This window comes from Emydura macquarii, unplaced genomic scaffold, assembly GCF_026122565.2.
Source record: "Emydura macquarii macquarii isolate MOO-44397 ecotype Brisbane River unplaced genomic scaffold, CSIRO-AGI_Emac_v2 contig_705, whole genome shotgun sequence".
NCBI lineage: Eukaryota > Metazoa > Chordata > Testudines > Chelidae > Emydura > Emydura macquarii.
This window is the reverse complement of record NW_027130842.1, coordinates 6,519,075-6,539,316: the sequence shown is the minus strand read 5'-3', so window position 1 is coordinate 6,539,316 and position 20,242 is coordinate 6,519,075. Positions and strand designations below refer to the sequence as shown.

Below are 20,242 nucleotides of genomic sequence, written 5' to 3'. Positions count from 1 at the left end.
TGAAAAGTGATGACAGGAAACTCGGTAACATACCATCTGAACCCAGAAGCCATTAGGAAAACCAAAACCAAAATATTTTGTTTTGAGTCAGTTCAATGTTACACTGCGTTTCCCTATTATGGCACATTGCTTTGTGGGATTTGCAGTTGGGTGGAGGCCTGATGCCATGGGCATGCACAATGGGTGGGGGGGACAAGCATGGACATGGGCCCAACCCCAATAATCAGCAGGGGCACATAACTCCTCCTGGGTCGGGGCTGGGTTAGGAACTGACTGCTCCTCTGGCGGTGGAAAGAGAGCAAGCTCCACCGGGTCCGGGGCTGTGGGGGAGGGAGAAGGAAGGAGAGAGAGCTCCTCTATCCCCAGTGCCACAGGGGACACAGAATGTGCCCCTCCAAAAGCAGCCATGTTTTTTTCCCCTGTGCACGCTCCTGCCTGATGCCCTCATTCTTTCCTACAGGCTGAACTCCTAGGCCAGACTACAGTTTCTCTGATGCAGCACAGTCTCCCCTCTGACTAAGTGGTGTGATGCATCCGGGGAGCCAGTCCATGGCAGAGAATAGGGACATCAGATCAGAACTGTAACTCCCATAAGGCAATATACTACGACAGGGAAATGCAGTTTAATGTTAAACTGCCTCAAAACAAAACATTTAGCGGTTTCCAAACTGAAGTTTTTTAGATTTCTTTTTCCAGAACAAAGTCAATGACAATGTGTCAGATGGCAAGAAAAAGCAACTGAGAGGCACTGGTGCTGTTACCTCTTTAGCCTTCTAATCTGCCTTACCTAATATACTGAGATTTGGGTAAATTCCTCTTAAAACAATTCAAAGTTGCTCAGCATGCCCAGAGAAGCATAATGCAAGTAACTTGAACAAAAAAGCAGACGATGCTCCCTGGAGAAGAATGCTTTCCAAGCAGAGCTCATGCCAGAAGACTGAGTCCACAATGTGTGAAAGTACTTCAGCAAAACTACAAAAAGTACAACTCACATATTCACTCCACTTGGGACAATTAGTGCGTTGAAGAAATTAATCTAGGAGGAAGGACTAAAGAAACAAAATAGATACAGCTTGGCTAAGCAGTTTTTAAAAAGTATTTGAAGGCTGTCAAAAGCAGGAACATAGAGAAATTTAGGATCGTAGATTATTACAACTAAGGAAAACTGGCTGAATTTAGAAAATGGTAAATTTAAGCAGTCAGGAATATCAAGTTCTATTAGATTGTGGAACAGTCTCCGCAAGGAAAGTGGTGGATGCCTCATCACTTAGGACTAGGTTATAAGGAACAATCCTCTCCAGGGCAGGAGAGGGACAAAATAAGCCAGTAAGTCTATCCCACCTCTAGTATCTCCAGTTCTACAGTAGCACATAAAACTGCCATGTCAGCCTCCATCACCCACTTGTTGAATTTTCAAACACCTTTGTGCTTTTTCCCAGGTTGTCCACATGTTGGAGGAGCTCACTGTAAACAGCACAAAACTCTCTCATTATCCACCTTCAAATCCTTCTTTCAAACTTTCCTTTTCCATGAGGCCTACAAAAAACTTGATAACAGCTAGGCTGCTTGTATGCTGAGACTACTGCCTGTCATGCTGGCCAACAGTGTCTCATTGTTTCCTTGTACTCCCCCATCTATCTGTATCCATCTGTTGTCTCTTTTCTTAGACTCTTTGGAGCAAGGACTGTCTTTCTGTTCTCTGTTTCTACGTCGCCTAGCACCACAGGGTGCTGGTCCACAACCGAGGGTCTTAGACGATGCAGTAGCACAAACAATAAATAATAATGTACCGAATGCAAAAGACTGGAAATAAAGTACCCTTTGACTAGTACTTATTGCAATACAGGACACTGACACTTACAGGCCTGATTAAGCGCTCAGTATAATAAATGATAAATCAAATGCTGCTAATTTTATTACAAGTCTCGCAATATTTGGTGTTTTGCTTGGATCCAGGAGCTCAGAGTTTACGTGATTAGGTGAGAATCTCAGCTTTCATTAAAAAAAAAAAACATGCCCCACCAAAAAACCCCAAGACAAACAAACAAACACTGTAAGTTTCTAGCCCTCATGGAGTTTGAAAAATTGACCCTGTAGACTGACACCAACATCAATGGAGAACAGGAGCAGGGTCTAAAAAGAAAGATACCCTGCATGTATTAGTACCTGCATTGGATACCCTGGGTTTATCTACATTTTTCACCAGGTTTGGTAGCCTAGGTAAAGGAATATTCTACTAATACATGTTGCTTACTAGCCAACTTTATGATTCTGAACATACCTCATGTGACTTTTTACTTTTACTATAGCAAAGTATGAAAATTAAAACAGTCATAACATTTTGCCTTTTGTCTTTAAGCAGAAAATAGATATGTACCTGGCATTTAGTTTTAAAATACTTCTGCTCAATGTATTGACAGAGTTCAGTCACTGGAAGACCGATGTGATGGAATGATGAATAAACCATACTAGTGCATTTCAACATACACTAGAGAAAGGATTCCTGGTGGCACTGTATTTTGTGTAACTGGCTTTTGGGAGGAAAATTCCTTGAAATAAGCACAACAGTCAGCAAAAGTAACAGAAAGAGAATACTCAGGTGGGGAATAAATCAGTTAATAAATCTTCATTTCAGATATTGTAAGTATAGCTAGCTAACTATACTACTAACATTAAAATGGTACACTGATCGCCAAATCCAAATGTTCAGGTTGAAAATATTCCTCTTAATTTTGAGCTTTACTGTCATCTTGAACCCCCTATAGGTTAAAAAAATGTCCCCTTATGTTTTCAGTGTGCACTGATGAAACTCGGAAAAGCTTGCTGTCTCTACTGTTTTAGGGGCAGTCTCACATCTAAAGAAACAGGATGAGTATTGCATAATGGAGACCTTCCATTAGTCATTATTCACAGGGGTTTATCGCGGGTCATGAAAGAGAGAGCTGGACTTTCCTCAAGGAAAACAAGGATGCTTGAGGAGCACACTAGAATGAGTCAAGAATACCCACTGCAGGCACTTCAGTGAAAAATAAATATCTTTCAAGTGTAACTTTCTGTGTGGTTGCTATGTCTTAGGAAGATCACGCTGTTTGACTATGCCTGGTCCATGTTCATGTGCCTTGAACTGGTAGCTAGCTTGTTAACACTATCCAGTCATGATTTCTAACCCAGACGGCTTAGTTTAGCCACACAAGTACCCAAACAAGTCAATGGATTTAAAGAGGATCCTGTATATCATCATCCAATTCACCTCCCAACATGTCTGAAAAAATAAAAGGTAGAAGGGATGTATATAAATGTTACTCATTGAGTACCGGGCTTGTGGCAAGAATCCAGCCAAGTTCAATGCCCCAAACACCTAGTCTCTCTTAGGAAGCCTGTAAGTTCTTAAATCTTAACAAAGGAGGAAGCAGCTGGACCAGCACTCAAAATGCCTTCCAAGACTTCATTGTGGATAAACACAAAAAGTTAATGAAGCTCCTGCTCCTTTCAAGATCAGACCCAGAGTAAACAAGGTTCCTTCAATTGAGTCCCACGTGTGAAGGTAGGCTTTCTCCAAGTGCTAACAACAGTTAAAACAGTCCCTGACTCAGATCTATCTGATCTTTCCCTGGATACCAAGGAGATAAGAACACCAATTCCTTCCCAGCACTTGTCCTACAGGTTCATACATTTGTAAATGATAAGGCCAGAAGACACCACTGTGATCCTCTAGTCTGACCCCCTCTATATAACACAGGCCATAGGACTTCCCTGATTTAATTCCTGTTTGTACTAGAGCATATATTTTAGAAAAACCTCCAATCTTGATTTACAAGTTTCCAGAGATGGTGACTCTATCACAACCCTGGGTTAGTTGTTCCAAGCAGGTTCAGTAACTTCCCCTGGTATGAGAATGGCAGGAAGGAGAGGAATTTTGTTGCTCTCAGGCTCCCAACCCACTGGCTTTCTCTTTGCATCTTCCTCTCACATGAATCCCAGCTGGAATCTCCCTCTCTAGTCACCAAATCTGATAGCTTACCTGGGCTGGTCCTTTTCCCTTTTCCACACACTGATTGTGCAGTAGGTATGCCCTATCAGATTCATGTAAAATTAGATTTACCAAAAGGAACTGGCCATTTCTTACTCAACTGATAGTACAATTGGGTCTTTATTCTTTCTCCCTTCTCATGTTGGTACTTCACCTTGGACCTGTCCTATGAAATAAATAATAGTGCAACCTCATTATGTTTTCATGTGTTGTCGTTCATATCTGAAAAGGTCAAAAACTAAAAATAATCTAACCAGGCCATCTATTCTACAAATGTTCTATTTAAAAGTGGCTGAGTATGTGTACGTGCACGTGAGTTGGTAGCAGTGAGTCCGAACTAAATCGCAAACTTGACTCTGTAGGGCTATAACTTCCCTTGGATACTGACAGTTTACAACAAACTGTTTTTTGCAAAGTCATAATTTGCTGCCATGGAAAGAATTACATTAGCAGAAAATAAATGTGTTGCCTCAAATCTTCAGGGAAAGAAATATTCCAGGAGGGGAAAAAATATTTTTTTCCTGCAACTACAAGAAAGAAGCAGTCAGAAAAATAGAGAGGGGAAGGAGAAAGTGGAGGTTGGGTACATGGTTTTAAGATGCTGACATGGAAGATAAATAACTCAGGCTTGGATAATAAAACTAAAACACTAATATAGTTCCTTCCAGTGCAAAGCCCAAATCTAGGTTCATCAGAGGGCATATCTGATCCAAAAACTCTTTTGTAGAACTCTCTTTTGTGGAATATTCAAATTGTTGTTAGAAGAATACAGGATGGGAAAGATTTGTCATTTGAAAAAGTAAACAACAGGAAGAAAATGAAATAACTAAGAGAGTTTTAAAATTCCAAATGTTTTTTTTTTTTTTTTTTGTTGAAAGTTACATTAGTACTAGTGAAAAGAGCCGGATTAATAGCCCAGGGGAGTGAAGTATCCACAGAATAATGACAATGAAAGCAGCACTACTCAGGGCTGTTTTAAGACCTTCACAGGCCCGAGGCACACTTGCCTTCGTAGGCCCCCCGACCGAAATAGCTAATTTGATTTTAAGCTATTAATAAATAGTTTTTTAAATAAAAATAAAAAATGATATATATAAAAAATGTTCGTAGGCCCTAGGCACTGTGCCTATTGTGCCTAATGGATAATACGGCCCTGGCACTACTATACAGTCTGCCTCAATCATACACTGGAGGGATCACCTCTAGGCCTCGAGTGGGGTAAATTGTCATAGCTCCATTGAAGTCAACAGAGCTATGACATTTTACATCAACTGAAGATTTATCCCTTTCTGTCAATTTTTCAGACAATTCACTTCTTGGCCTCTCTGCTGAGTGCCAATAGAGCTCCCAGTTAATTTCTCTATATCCTGCCGTTTTCCTTTATAGGCCCAGTTCTGTGAAGTGCTTTTCAACATGAATTGAGGGCACTCAGCACCTCTAAGACTTGGGACCACAGTTTGGTTCATTAGACTGAAACATTACAGCCAGCTCAAAGTCAGCTGAAAGCAGGCCTGAGATTTGGTAAACAGGATTCACTGCCAAGTATCAACCATCAACTACTCAGTAGAAAGGGACAACAAATATGTTACGCTTTGTTCCTTAATATCATCCACGCCAATGTAAGTTAGGAAGAGACACCTCATTATAAGGAAAAATCCACTCCATACAAATTTACCTGGTGTTCTCCCACTATTATTATTAAAATTATTGTCATCAGTAGCGTGAAAGTATGAAATGAAGGTTACAGAAAATGTTATTTTTGCTAAGGAATCTGATCCCACATCTCTAAATTATTTTTCTTGCAGTCCTCATATTGTGTCCTTAGCCTACTGTACATTATATCCTGTTTTGGGTCGAGGAAGGATGAGGGGATTAAAAGAGAGATGTTTTTATTGCTAGTATAATACACACACACACTCACCAAGCAAAACTTGCTTTTACAACCAGGGGGGAACCAAGAATTGCTTCTGTGATTCCTCAGAAAATAGGATTATTTTTTTATTGAGATAAGTAGTACTGTTTTGGAAAAAATGCAAATGGAAAATTATTAGACAGTTTTGCACACCAGTCTTTTTTTTTTTTTTTTTTTTTAAAAAAAAAAGCAAAATTCAGAAGATGCTAGGAGGAACTCTGAGGTGTAGGGAACAATCTTCATATTTTTTGGAATGTCACAAGTGGACAGTCCAAATTCTAGTCCACTGTAACAAAACTAAAGCAAAAGTTCTTCCAGTGACATGCCCCTTTCTTCTCCTCCAATTCCTACTATTTTGGACATTCCTACTATTAAGGACATTTACAGAAATTGAGTAAGGACAGAAATTATGCTTAGAATCCAAAAGCCCCACACATGCAAGTTGATCCACAAATACAGACTCACTGCATTCAGCGGGAACTCCATGGAAGTCACAGTTATCATGCATCAAACTGCAGGATCAGGCCCTTGTAACTACACAAAAAGGCTTTTTTAGTTACTACTTTTTTTAAAATTAAAGATAAATAGATTTCTACAAAATACAAATATTTTTTTACATAAATGTCTTGTACAAAGGAGAGTTTTAGTTATACAAGATAAGGGAACACAGCTGAGTTTAGGCAATATTTTAGTTACTGTATACAGTAAAGGTACATACTCTTGTATAAAGTACATCAATTATTTGTTTTCAATCATTTCATTCCACTTGGTCCATTTTTCCTTCACTAGTTTACCTGTTAACATAATACGTGGAATAAGTTTTTCAATTTCTCTTATTCCTATTAAGCATACTTCTATAGTTTTTATTTCTGCAACTACAGAAATGATATACAAGTAACTGTGGTATTATTTTCCTCTTTAGTCTATTTCATTCTGCTAATTTTTATGGCAAAGTTAATTGATCAATAAAAATCATAGCAGCTACATGTGAAAGGAAATGAAGGATGTTTATAGATGTGAGAAGTGAGGAAATGGGGTGGGGGTAATACCCTTACCTTTTATAATAGGAGAAAAATGACTGTCTCATTCATACCCACAAATTAAACAACTTCAACTTCACAGAGGTTCTAAATTTAATAGAAATGTAAAGAACTTTTGCAAATTTGTATCTCAGGTTAAATGAAATATTGAGGTGCTGACACAATACGTTTTAGAATAGACCTATCATTCAGAATGAGGAATTAGTTAACACACGTCTACAAAACTCTGTTGCTTCTCCATACCTCCCAATGACTAATCTGTTAAAAACCATACTCCTCCACCAGGAGTACTACCAATATATTCCATCAGAGGCATGGGTTACAACCAAAACTCTTGTTCATTGTGATGAGTGAAATCTATAATTGGTATTTTAGTTGGGAAATCATCTGCTGTGGTCTCAATTCACCTCTGCTGGCACAGCAGGTGAAAGTCAAGGGCAGCTGTGCTTCTGAGTCAGAATACATCCTCAGCTGGACAGTTTTTGTACTACCATTAACTGCAGGTTTAATGTTTCATGGGAGCCCCCTGGGAGGAGCTCACTGGGAGGTTTGATAAATCAATGCACCCCCTTAGGTCTCCTGGCCACACCTCTTCCTCAGTCAGAAGCTGTAATGCTTTGCGGCAGGCTCCCTGGAGAAGTGAGGTTTGCAGGCTCTTGGCACCATCCCTCGCAGTCATCTCCCGGCAGATTTTCTGCTGAGAGCAGCCTTATGCTCAAACTGCTTGAAGCCAGCATATCCCAGGGCTAAATTAGACCTGATGTCTTGCATTCAGAGAGTACACAAAAAGAAATTAAGGCATTCATATTACACAAATAATAGAAATATATGAAGCAAGAGAATGTACAGTTTGTCAATTCTTGATGTGTCAAGCATCATCGCTTTTGCATGGTACAGCACAAACTACCCTGTAAAGGAACGGAAAATAAAACAGACTAACTTCTTTAGAAACACAACAACTTCTGAAGAGAGTCATATGTCTATGCACATGGATAGATATGGGCTAATGCCTATAAATAGATCCAACCTGGCAGCACTAGAGCAGCAACAGAAGCCAGACTGTGGCAACAGCCGGCTTTGCTATGGAACTTTTAATCTTAATGCCATCCTGCTTCTTGTCCTTGGAGATGCACTGAAAATGGGCTTGGCTCTTCAAAGCTCTATTTTTCCTTTCCACATGGTTTTATTAGGCTATCCTCGTACTTTTTCAACGTCATATTACAATATTGCATTATTTGGTCTTTATTTCAAGCCAATGCAGCAACCTATAAATACCCTGATTTCATTATGAACACACCAATGTCAAGTAACAGCATTTTCAAATGCAGTTTATATACACTTTCAATTAAATGTTGTTAGACTTGGAAAGTGTGCTATGTCCTGCTATGGAACAGTATAGAAACAGGATCAAGGAACCCTGTATTGAAAGAAATCAGATCAAACAATCCTGTAGAAACAAAACACCTTCCCACCCTATTTGGATGCTATTTCTTCGTTATTTAAAATTGATTTACATTGTTTATGCATTCAGCATGAATTTCACCCTTTCCCACTAAAACAAACAAGCAAACCTAAATCCTGAGTACACAGGCTTCAGCATTCTTGTAAAGTTCAATGTATTAATATATTTGCAAAGAATTTTGTGATACTCAAGTGGAAAATATTATTTATTGTTCTCTTTATTAGCTAAGCTAGTGTGCAGTTGGAAAATCTGGTGCAATTAATTATTTGCTTTTCATGAATCTGGCCAAAAAAACAAACAAAAAAGGCCAGGTCCTCAGGTGCACCTCAGCTATGCTCAGCATAGAGGGGTAGAGTGGAGGGTAAGGAGGTCAAGGAGCAGAGGGCTTAGTTGACTTTATACCTTTCCATCTTTCTGATACTGGGGGCAGATAGGACAGAGTTTGTCCCCTAGCACAAATTAGAGTAACTTGAAGGTTACTCTAGCTTAGGTTGGCAGTAAGTGCCCCATAGATGTCAATCTGTTGGTCCAGGACTGCATTCTAGCCACACACCCCCAGCATGTCCCTAGGTTGGGCTGACGTGGAGCAGGGACTGTTGATGCTATCCTGGGATTTCCCTAGCAGAGTTCCCAGCTATCTAAGTCACTTCTCCCTCCACTTTGTGCTCCAGACTGGCAATAAGAGGACTGAGCAGGGACCTAGATCTGGCTAATTATTTTAATTGAGATTCACCAGTAGTGCAATTTTTCAGAGCCCTACTTGGACCCAGGAAGCAGAGAGAAAGGGCACTCTGACCAAAAGATCAACTAAGCCAACCAGTGTAAATCAGAGACCATTTTTTTTAATGCCAAAATATATTAAATAGTCTCTTCTTTTATTGTGAAAAGTTCTAGAGTAATATCATTTGAAGCTTGTAGGATTCTCTTTTCTCTCTGTTGATACAGAGCGTATTTGATCTATAATATATAGGTGGCATGTTCTGTATATAATCCAATTTGATATAAACAGCTTTCAGGTTCACTGAGAGATGCTCTTCTCTACACAGTAATACCCACGAAAAGGCTGTATTGTATTATGTTACATGGTAATGGTATTTCCAGAAAAAAATGAATTACACATTAATAAAGCAATGAAAGTATGCAGGTAACCATGGGTACTGTTGTGGATTCAATAACATCTCTTATACAGCTGTTAATATTTGTATTATTGCCAATTAAGCGGCAGAGATCAGATTTGAAAAAAGGGCTAGCAAACAGTAATTTCTCATCTGAAGGAAGCAAATGCAGGCTTCTGCATCAGATTATTCCACATTATTTTTTTATCTTCTAAACAGGCTCCTTCTTCTTCTTCCAACATTCAAATTAATACTGAGAAGTAATCAAAATATAACCGCTCCTTAGTCACCTGTTACATTCTTGTATATCAGTAACACGTTTCACCCAAGTTACCTTTTTTATTTAAGTTATCTAAACTGTATTTCCTTTTCTGACGCCCCACACAAACTATTTTATCTGTAGCGACTTCCACAAAGCCTCTTCAAGAGTCTGTTGAATACATGTCTTTGACACAGTTGCATTGCCAAACTGTTACTTTGTACATCACTTTTCCATTTATGGTCAGATTTTCTCCTCCCGAGCCCAAATAATCACAGAGGGGAGGATATCCAGGGTGAATTTACCCCGGTAAAAAAAATATGTACAAAATAAAATTGTACATTTGAGATATTCTGGAAGTAGCTGCTAAACAAGTTGAAAGAACATTTAGACGGCTAAGTTAGGAACCTGAGAAGAGCTTGCAAAGAGAGCCAGTGTATCTAGAACCAGCTTCCAGTAATGCCAATAAATTGAAGATAATTAAAAATGCCAACTGTAAGCAGGGCGAGGAAGAACCTGGACTGCCCCCCATCTCCCTCCACAAGATTGCCCTTTCCCCACCACCACCACTCAGATTGTGTCACTTCGTCCTCCCAACAGAATTGTTGAAATCTCTTTGCATTTGAATCACATATGAATCTCTATCCTGTATGAATTTGTGTTCCATGCCTGCTTTGGAGTGGAAGAATGATGGACTAAGGTGCTGGAGCAGGACTCAGGAGATCTGGATTTAATTCCTGCTCTGCTACAAAGTGCCTGTGTGAACTTACGGACTGCCTGTCTGTTAGTTCTTTGAGGCAGAGAGTATCTTTTATGTGTGCATATAGTGCCCAGAACAATGGGGATCTGATCTAGGCTGGAGTGTCTAGCTGCTACTCTAATACAAATTAATCAATAGTAATAATATTGTTTTAAAAAGTAATGCTCGACCTTAGAAAGCTTTGGGTGTTTATGACATTCTGGGGTGCAATCCAGATCCGTGAGGGGCTGTGTCACCACTGGCCCTGCAATTTGGGGTGCCTCACAATGCTTTGCTGCTGTAGCTCCCAACCTGGGTGGCTCACAAACAGCATGCAAGTCACACCCTCAGTGTGTGTATAGCTACAGCCCTGGTTCAGCAGCTCTGACCCCAGCAGCCTGTCAGCAACACACCAGCCAGACTCTGGCTTCGACCAGCCTTGATTACCACTTGCAGGGTGACCCCAACACACTCCCAATCCCAGATTTTCCTCCAAAAATGTGTGTTCTGCACTGTCCATCCCTATCCTGGACAGTCCAGATATATTAGGTCTGTTGTCCCTCTAAGGGGATCAACATACAACAGTCTGCTACCTTAAATAGAGTTACCAAACAATTCACAACACTGGATTAGTTTTAATTAAAGAATAAAACACATTTATTTACATACAAAGAGAGAGATTTTGAGTACAAATAATGAGGCATTAAAGTCAGAAATGGTTACAGGAAAAATAAAGATAGAGTGCTTTCTAAACTTAACAAACTAGACTTGGTTCAAGGTGAAGTTCCTTACCACAAGTTCCCAGTAACACTGCTACCCAAAATCTCAGGCCAGGATCTGCTCTCAAAGTCCAACATCTGTTTCTTTTTTTCTTAGGTGAAAAAAGAGAGATGGATAGGGAGAGATCACTTGAGGTGTTTTTGCCCCTCACTTTCATAGTTCAGTCCCCCTTTGAGATGCATCTTCTTCAAGATTATCCCTCAAAGCAAAGTTTATTCAAACAGTAAAGGAGGCAACAATGTCTAGTAGTGAAAGAGGTTCCATGCCATTTCTTCTCACCTCTGTTTGCTGAAATGCAGATTTTTCTTGTCTCCTGTCTTTCCCCTCTTGCTGTCTGAGGACCCTGTTTACAACCTAAATGTAAACCCACATTCCTTCGTTTAAGACCTGCTTGACCTAGTTCTGCCTAATTAGGGCTATGTGGGTTTGAACAAGTGCCACCAACATCATTCAGGGGCAATTTTTAACTTTACATATATTGCTATATACATATCACCATGATATTATTGACCAGCAAGTTATTAGTTTTCAAATGATACCTTACAAGGCATATTTTGTACAAAGATTATTACAATAGCATGTAGGGTGTGAATACAGAGATGCATTCTGTCACAGTACTGCTACCATGATGATGACAGGAAAAAAAGTGCTTTCTGGAGCACACTAAAGGCAGTCAGAGAGCAGAGAGCAAATGAAAAACTCAAGAACCGTGAGAAAATTAGTGGTTGTGAATTTAAGGAGGCAGGTAACACAAAATGAAGACTGCTAGACCATAGGGAAAACATATTTATGCTTCTTTAAGCTTTGCATAGGCAGGGAAGGTGGGAAGAACAACAACAAAAAACCCCACTGCAAAGGATGACCCTGCATGATACCCTTCACAGGAAATCAAATAAAACCAAAATTATACACCCATGGCCTGGAATAAAGTAGAGGGCAAATTTTCAATATAATATGTACTTTAAACATTTCTCACTTCCCTTTTGAGCTTTTTCCTCAGCAATGTTCAGGACATTTAATTATCACCTCTATGTTCTTTGGCTCTTCTCAGCCGACTACTATCACCTCTTTATTTCAATATTTGGTTTCCTCTTCTTTGATTTCTTTTTGTCTTTTACTGTAAGCAAATTGAGCCTTTATCACCTTTTCTCTTAACTTCTGACATACCCATTTCTTCCTCCATCTGGCTCCTCCTTCTTCTGTTTCATCTGCAGTTCCTCTGCCTTACATTTACTTTAGGCCAAAATGTCCTCAACTTTATTTTCAGATCCAAGAATATACACAGACACATATTTCACCCTCTCCATAAATACTTCATAAAACTTTTCTACACTGTATACTGTACTTGCAGAAGAAGCCACAAAAAGATGTATGGCTATGACTCAGCAGTTTGGAACTCTGCATAAAGGGTTTATGAAAACCTGGTAAAGTTCAAGATGATAAAATAAAATTCCAAAAGTCCTACTGAACAAATGAAATTTCTTCCTCTGGAAAGTGAAGTTAAGGATGTAATCTGCATTTTAATCCATCTCAGATAGGGGAAAATTCACATTCTGCACTCATTCTAGCTTGCTGCCAAAGTGCACATGGACCAGGTCAACCTGAAGTATTTTATCGGCACTGCTAACTATAGTATAAAATCCACAGATAAACTTTTATCATTTTAAATGTAGGTCATTTATACCCTACAGGAGACTAATCACACCTTTAGTTCAATAAGTGACCAATATCTGACACAGGTTACAAAAACAGCAATACTTTTGACCTTTATGTTAGGTTTCATCTGAAGGCATTACAGACATTAATTAAGACTCACGACGCCCCTGTTACGTAGGTATGAACAGTATTATTATCTCCATTTCACAGGCAGGTAAGCTAAGGCAAAGGGTTTGATTCTGCAAAATGCTGAGAATTCTCAACTCCCACTGACTTCAATGGGAGTTGAGGGCACTCAGCACCTTGCAGGTTCAAGCCCGAGAAGTCTTTTCCAAGATCACCCAGTAATTCAGCGGCAGAGTCAGCAATAGATCCAAGCCTCCTGGCTCTCAGTCCTGTCCTTTAATAGCTACCCCATGCTTTTTCACACTTGAGAACAAAGTGACAAGAAACACCATAATGCTCCCAGACAGTTGTGCAATGCTGTACATGGATATGGGCATTTGCTTCCTTCCCTGCAGAAGGGAGTCTTGCAGGGAGCCTTTGTGCTGCTGGAGGGAATGGATTTGAAACAGGTTTTGCACCACCAGCATCAATTCTTCTCCCTTCTCTAGTCAGGCTGTATCCTTGCTCCCTCATGCTAGCTGGGCTGCTAACTCTGTGGATTTAAATAATATTAATTAAACTCATTGTATCATTTGTTCTGAACAAAAATATCTTATAAAAGTGATATAATTAGTATCTGTAACAAAAATAGGAGAAGGTTTCAGCTTCTGGTCTGCCTTTTGCCATTTTTATTTCCTCACTCATCTCATTGCACAAGGTGGCTGCTAAGATGGTCATTCTAAGAGCCAAGCATACAGCCTCCGCCAAAGCCATTCCTAATCCTACTTTTGAACTGTCTAGAAGGCGGGGTTGGCACCTTCCTCTCCCTTGTGCCAATCCCCCCACTATAGGATACTAGAAATGCAAATGGAAGTTATTACTTGTCTCTTACAAGGTGGGAGTCGGTTATGGGGGACAAATGGAACCCCTGGACCAAAGTTAGGTCATTTCTGATATTCACGGTTGCCATAGGCAAGACTAAGTCTCCAGGTTACTCCAGAATCCTTGATTTCTGCAGATTAGCATGTACGCAGCATTACTGCTGTGACACTAGTTCCATGCATTAATCATTTGGTTACAGTGTATTTTCTGCCGAAATGCTGCCTGTTCTCAAGTACAACTGCTCATGAAAAGAGAGTAATTAGAAAATTAAAAAGGGGAACTTTTAAAAAGTGATTATTTATTACAAAGAAGTGGCAGAAAATGATTTCTGTGAAATAATGCTTTCATGTGAAATAATGACTCATTTCAGCAGTGATAAATAGGTAAAAATCTGGTCACTGAGTTTGTGCATATGTCTTCAATTGAAGGAAATATTGTCTGCCAAACTTAAACCAAGTAGATCATAAGGTCTGTGAAAAAAAACAACACAACAACACAATCCTAAAGGGGTGGAATCCAGTTGCTATAGCAGCAAATTAAACAAATAAATGAGATACCATGGAATGCTGCAAAATATTTGTGGTCTGATTTAGTCATATTTGCCACATGTGTGAATACTGACAGTCAGGTTTTAGCTTATTAAGCAGGCTTCAATACAGTGAGTGCACTATAGCTCAGTTACACTTTTATAGCATTTATAGATTTATTCTTACCTGAATAAATGCTATAAAAGTATAATTGTGGTATAGTGCCCTCACTGTATTGAATCCTGCTTAATAAGCTAAAATCTGACTGTCAGAATTCACACAGTGCTAATGGGTGTCAGCAGCCGTGCTCTAGCATACACAACACTACATTTTGCAATGAGTGCAAAGAAGTGACCATAAAAAATATTTTGTCCTCCAGCCATACAAAAGTATACTTGAAATACTATAAATTAAATATATACAAAAGGTACTCTTTTCCATAAGGATATTTCTATCCCTCCCTGTATATGTATGAACTGTTAAAAATACAAAGCTTTTTTGTAATGATTACCTCCAAAGTGATTTGCTTATGGGGTGTTTTTTGAATATTTTCTCTATAGGCTATTAAACTCTCAAATAATCATTTCTTCTCCAATTACTTTACAAACTCACCAAAGCAGGCTGTTGTACATTACACACAGTACATGACATTTCCTCTCCAACCCAAGAAAAACTACATTTAAATTTTCCATTGCAATATACTGTATTGTTCCTCTTATGAATAAAAGACACTATCTGAATATAAGCTATTATTAGTCATAATAGAGTATCACTTTCAATTTTGATCCTATTGTTTGCTTATGTTCTCTGGAAAAGGAGGAATACTTGAAATATGAATATAAAAAGGTCCTAATCTCTGGTGTCAGAGGGTACAGAGAACAAGTTTGCTATTTTAGCTTAGGGGATGGAGGGTGAGCAGATCCTTATCCATATGTACATACAGGATAGTATAATCATTTTACCTTTATATGTTATTTTACATTTATTTCCTGAGAATCATAACAAGATAAAATGTGAACTAGTATCACAAAAATGCATCTGTTACAGAAAACTACTATATAGTTTAAACGTAACAAAAGAATTTCACATGGTCACAAAAGTTCATGTAGTCAACTATGTTAACTGTATTTTAAAAAACATTTAAAAAAAATAAAATCAGCATTCTAGACCCTTTTGCATTTGATCGTGTATTATCAGAATTATGGAAGTGCACTATTAGATTGTAAACCAGTTTTTATCCTGTCCTGTGTTAGTACTGGTTTTAAAAATTGCAAATTTTTAGGGCCAAATCCCTAATTCCAGATGAGCTGAGCTCAGTATATAATCCGAGGAGGAAGGGAGTTTCTAAATCAGCTTTCTGCTTGCCCAGTCCTGTGGCTTTTCACTACTCACTTGTGTGTATGATCATGCTTGTGAAAATGTCTGCATATGCCATTTTCTGAAAATATGGCTTTCAACATTTTAAAAAACATCAGACTCAATAATGTACATCTTAGTGTGAAACCAATATTAAAGCAGGAAGATTACAAATGCAGGCACTAGACTTCATCTCTGGTGTCATGAAATGTGCCACTTTCCAGAATGATAGCAACCACTAGCAAGAGGCTCATTTGACTATTTTAACATACAGCACAAATCACATGTTGCAGCCAATATTGAAAAATAGGTCTTCTGGCTTCTTTTAAAGAGAAGAAATTCAAATTCAAAGAGAATTAAATTCAAGGGTTAAACAGGGAATTGAGATAATGTACCACATTGTCAATTAAAGATACAGACAAAAAGAAACTGATACACAGCTATTGACACCAGTCTACAGACATAGTTTATGCAGACACAGATATTGTATTAACAATAGGATATGTGCAATTTTATCACTAAAAATGGTACCAGGACTTGAAATTTGGAGGGCAGGAAACTGACTTGTCACCATGCAAATATTAAATACACCACCTGCCCTGTTAATGGAGTTATATGTCCAACAGTAACAGCAGCAAGATGACTCAAGTCTTACTAGCATCATCGTTACACCATCAACTTTTTCTCCATCCCTGTAATTAATTAACAGACTGTTGGGATGTTTCCCAGAGGGCATGCAATGCAAAGTAAGACATATGAATGAAATGTATTTTCCTTTCCCTCTTCTTTACTTTTTTAAATCTGTAGTTCTTTTTTCTCTCCCTCTCCCCCGTACCTCTTTCACCATTTTGTCTGTCTCTCTTCCTGTTGTCTACACTGTTTTCCGCTCCGTTTTTCGTTTCCTCTTCTCATCTTTCCTTTATTTATTTTTTATTACAAGCTACAGCAACATCTGCTTTTTGTTTTGTGATCTCTCCCTGTTCCCCCTGATCAGATGCATCTCCGTTGCCTGTTTTTCCATCATAGGATGCTATCCTTCCCTGAACCCTCTCATTCTGTTCCCTCTGTTGCTTCTCCCCTCCTTTCTTTGCCTTGGTGTTCACGTTTCTTGCCTTCATCCATATTCCTGCCAGAATGAGTGAGGTGCCCTTGTGGGCAGTGATAGGTTGCTTGCACAAAGATGATCTGATCTGGGGAGTTTAATTTAATACAAACTTTTAACTTGTAATAATACTTCTTTTCAGTGGGGATCACATCTAGGAACATTGAACTGACATTAGGTAATCAAGTGCATTTTATGAGAGACTATGATATTCCGGGGTGCAATCCAGACCGGTTAGGCACCGTGTTACCCTTGCCTGCAACATGGGGTGCCTCACAATGCTTTTGCTGCTGTAGCTCCCAATCTGGGCTGCTCACAAACAGCCAAACAGCATGCAGGTCACATCCTGGGTGTCTGTGTATAGCTGCAGGCCTGGTTCAGCATACTCTGTCTTCCACCAGCCTTGCTTACCACTTGCAGGGTGACCTCAACGCATTTCCAGTCCCAAATTTTCCCAAAATGTGTTCTGCACTCTCCTGCAGAGTTCTGAGATTTTAGGTCCATTGCCCCTCTAAGGGGATCAATATTCAACAGTCTGCTACTTTAAATGGAGTTATCCCACAGCCCAGTTTAACCACAACACTGGATTAGTTTTGATTAAAGAATAAAACTAATTTATTTAACTACAAGGAGATAGGTTCTAAGTGAGTACAAGTATAAGGCATTAGAGTCAGAAATGGTTACGAGAGAAATAAAGATAAAATGCTTCCTAGCACTAAAATTTAACAAACTAGACTTGATCCAAATTGAAGTCCCTTACCACATGTTCCCGTAACATCGCTGACCAAATTCTCAGGCCAGGATCTGCTCCCAAATTCCAATGGTTGTTTCTTTTGTTTTTGTAGGTGAAAGAGAGAGAGCTGGATAGGGAAAGATAACTTGGTGTGTGTTTGCCCCTCTTCTATAGTTCAGTCAACCCATAAAATGCATTTTCTTGAGGGTTATCCCTAGATAAAGTGCATTCCCACTGTGAGGACGGAGGGGTTTGTTTGTGAAAGAGGTTTCATACTGTTACTTGCTAAGATGCAGATCTATTTGTTCCTGCCACCCTTCCTTGCCAAAGAATGGCCACTTGATAGGTGATTGCCCATCAGCTTTGATGACACCTGGCTAGAGGCGTCAGCCTGTCTTTTATATTGAGAAACTGGTTTACACAGACTTGTCTGGTAAACACATTTCAGACCAAATTTCAGCTTATGTTTATAACTTTACGTATAAAATTAATACACACATTTTTTCATGATATTATTGACCACTGAGTTATTAGTTTTCAAATGATACCTTACAAGGCATATTTTATATGAAGATTATTACAATAGTGTGTAAGATGTGAGTACAGGGGTACATTCCGTCACAGAGACATGTCATCATTATACTGTAGTTTCTTTTGTAAGCCTTGGAGAAGGTTGTGTATGTTTCCTATAGACCAGAAATGCACCAACTGGAAATGACAGATAATCAGGAGCACCCAACACATATGTCTGGCAAGGAACGCTATCTCAGACCTACACTACAATGAGTAATCTCACTTAGCAGGTTCATAGTATTGTTAAGGCACAGATCCTACTCTACAGAAAATGGCTCGTGTTTGTCTGTATCAGGTAAAGGATCTTTTCTCAGGGCGTCAGGGAATGTCACTCAGATAATCCAGCTTTCTTTATCCAGGTGCATCTCTCAGTTTCCGGATGCTATGCTGATACAAGTTCTGACATGCATCCAATTTCCAAGTACTCTACATAAGTAACAGAAAACCAAGAAAAGCTTTTATGTTATTGCTGTTTTTCTTCCCAGTGTCTGGGGATAATTGATACCACTGTATTCATGTTCCAGTTGTGGAACTGGCAGATAATGAGGAGATATATCAGAAGATGTAGCCTAACCACAGCATGAACATGCAAGAAGTGTTCAAAGCCAGGAACGTTATTTTCAGTGTTCTAGCTAAATATCCTGGGTCCACAAGTGATGTCTACTTATTTGGTATTCCATCATTTAGACAATTGTTCAAGTAATGGATATTTAGTCTGTGTGAAACAGGGTTCATTAGTAAATTGTATACTTTCTGTGCTTTCTATCTGTAAACCTTTCAATTAATGTTATAGGCAAGTGTCTACACTTCGAAGCATTAAAGATTCCATTTTTGAATTTTTATAATCAGCCTATGCTGTTGAATGTATTAAAAAAGAGGGCTCAATTAAACTGAAACTGAAGGATCCTTGAAATGCTTAACATGGATTTTGATATCAGTCGAGCAGAGGTTACATTACAATTCACTCCCAGTCTGTGAGATGTTAGCAGCTGTGGGTGTATTGAATTAAATGGGCCATAAATGGGATGTTCTTGTACAAGAAGCAGCATGAACTGATAAATGGACTTCAGTCCATAGTCTTCTATTAGAGTGTTTCTGCAAAGGGGCTTATAGTGCAGTATGCTAGTTAGGCACAATTTGAATGAAACAAAAAAACATGGGTCATCTCCTTAGTTGTACCTCACAGAGACTGCCATGCAGCAACTGGCTTGATTCCCAGCTCCTGATGAAATGACTAAGAAACTGTAGGTTTGTCAATAACTGTCACCTGATCTATATAGGCCAGGTCACTATGAGCTTTGATCCAAGGCATCTTTCATGTGGTTTTCCTATTTCTGCATTGGCCTAAATAATTCTTCAAACAAAAAGACAATTGAGTCTCAGTGCTTTCTCCTGGCATTAGTTCACTGCTTCTCCAGACTCCCTAGATCTGTAAATGTGTCTGCTAATAAAAGTAATCACTGGACAGATGAGAGGACTGGATCCATCCTGTTCTTCTATTGTCTGAATCTTTAATTTGAGCAGACAATAATGAAGAGGGGAGAGAATTTGTAAGAGAGGCTAGAAATGTTTCATTGGGACATGCGCCCTCTACTCCATAATTCATTTCCATGTCTCCTACATGTCCCTGTTTGGCATGTATGCTCTCACTTAAAGGGAGCTAAGATGTCTTTCTACTAATCATTTTGTTTTCAATAAACATCACCAAAAAAATAAGCAGCATAAAAAAGGAAAACATCAATTATAAACTACACTGGCACAAAAAATGGGAATGTGCTACTAAAGTTTGCGGATGACACAAAGTTAGGAGATATTGCCAATACAGAGAAGGATCGGGATATCATACAGGAAGATCTGGATGACCTTGTAAACTGGAGTAACAGAAATAGGATGAAATTTAATAGTGGAAAGTGCAAAGTCATTCATATAGCAAGAATTTCTGCTATAAGATGGGGATGCATCAGTTGGAAG

The 20,242-nt window shown here is 39.0% G+C and overlaps 1 protein-coding gene across 4 annotated transcripts in view; it reads right to left on the bottom strand.

Annotated features, from left to right (window-relative positions):
• The window catches only part of AIG1 (androgen induced 1), a 184,931-nt gene that overhangs the window by 78,098 nt on the left and 86,591 nt on the right, over positions 1 to 20,242 (bottom strand). Inside the window, exon 4 of one of the 4 annotated variants that reach the window (XM_067542349.1) lies at positions 11,192 to 13,651. The exons of the other annotated variants lie outside the window; for them this stretch is intronic. Coding sequence (XP_067398450.1) covers positions 13,646 to 13,651 — 6 coding nt within the window. The 3' untranslated portion in view covers positions 11,192 to 13,645. Of the gene's footprint in view, positions 1 to 11,191; positions 13,652 to 20,242 lie in introns of those variants that run through there. 4 annotated transcript variants of the gene reach the window in all.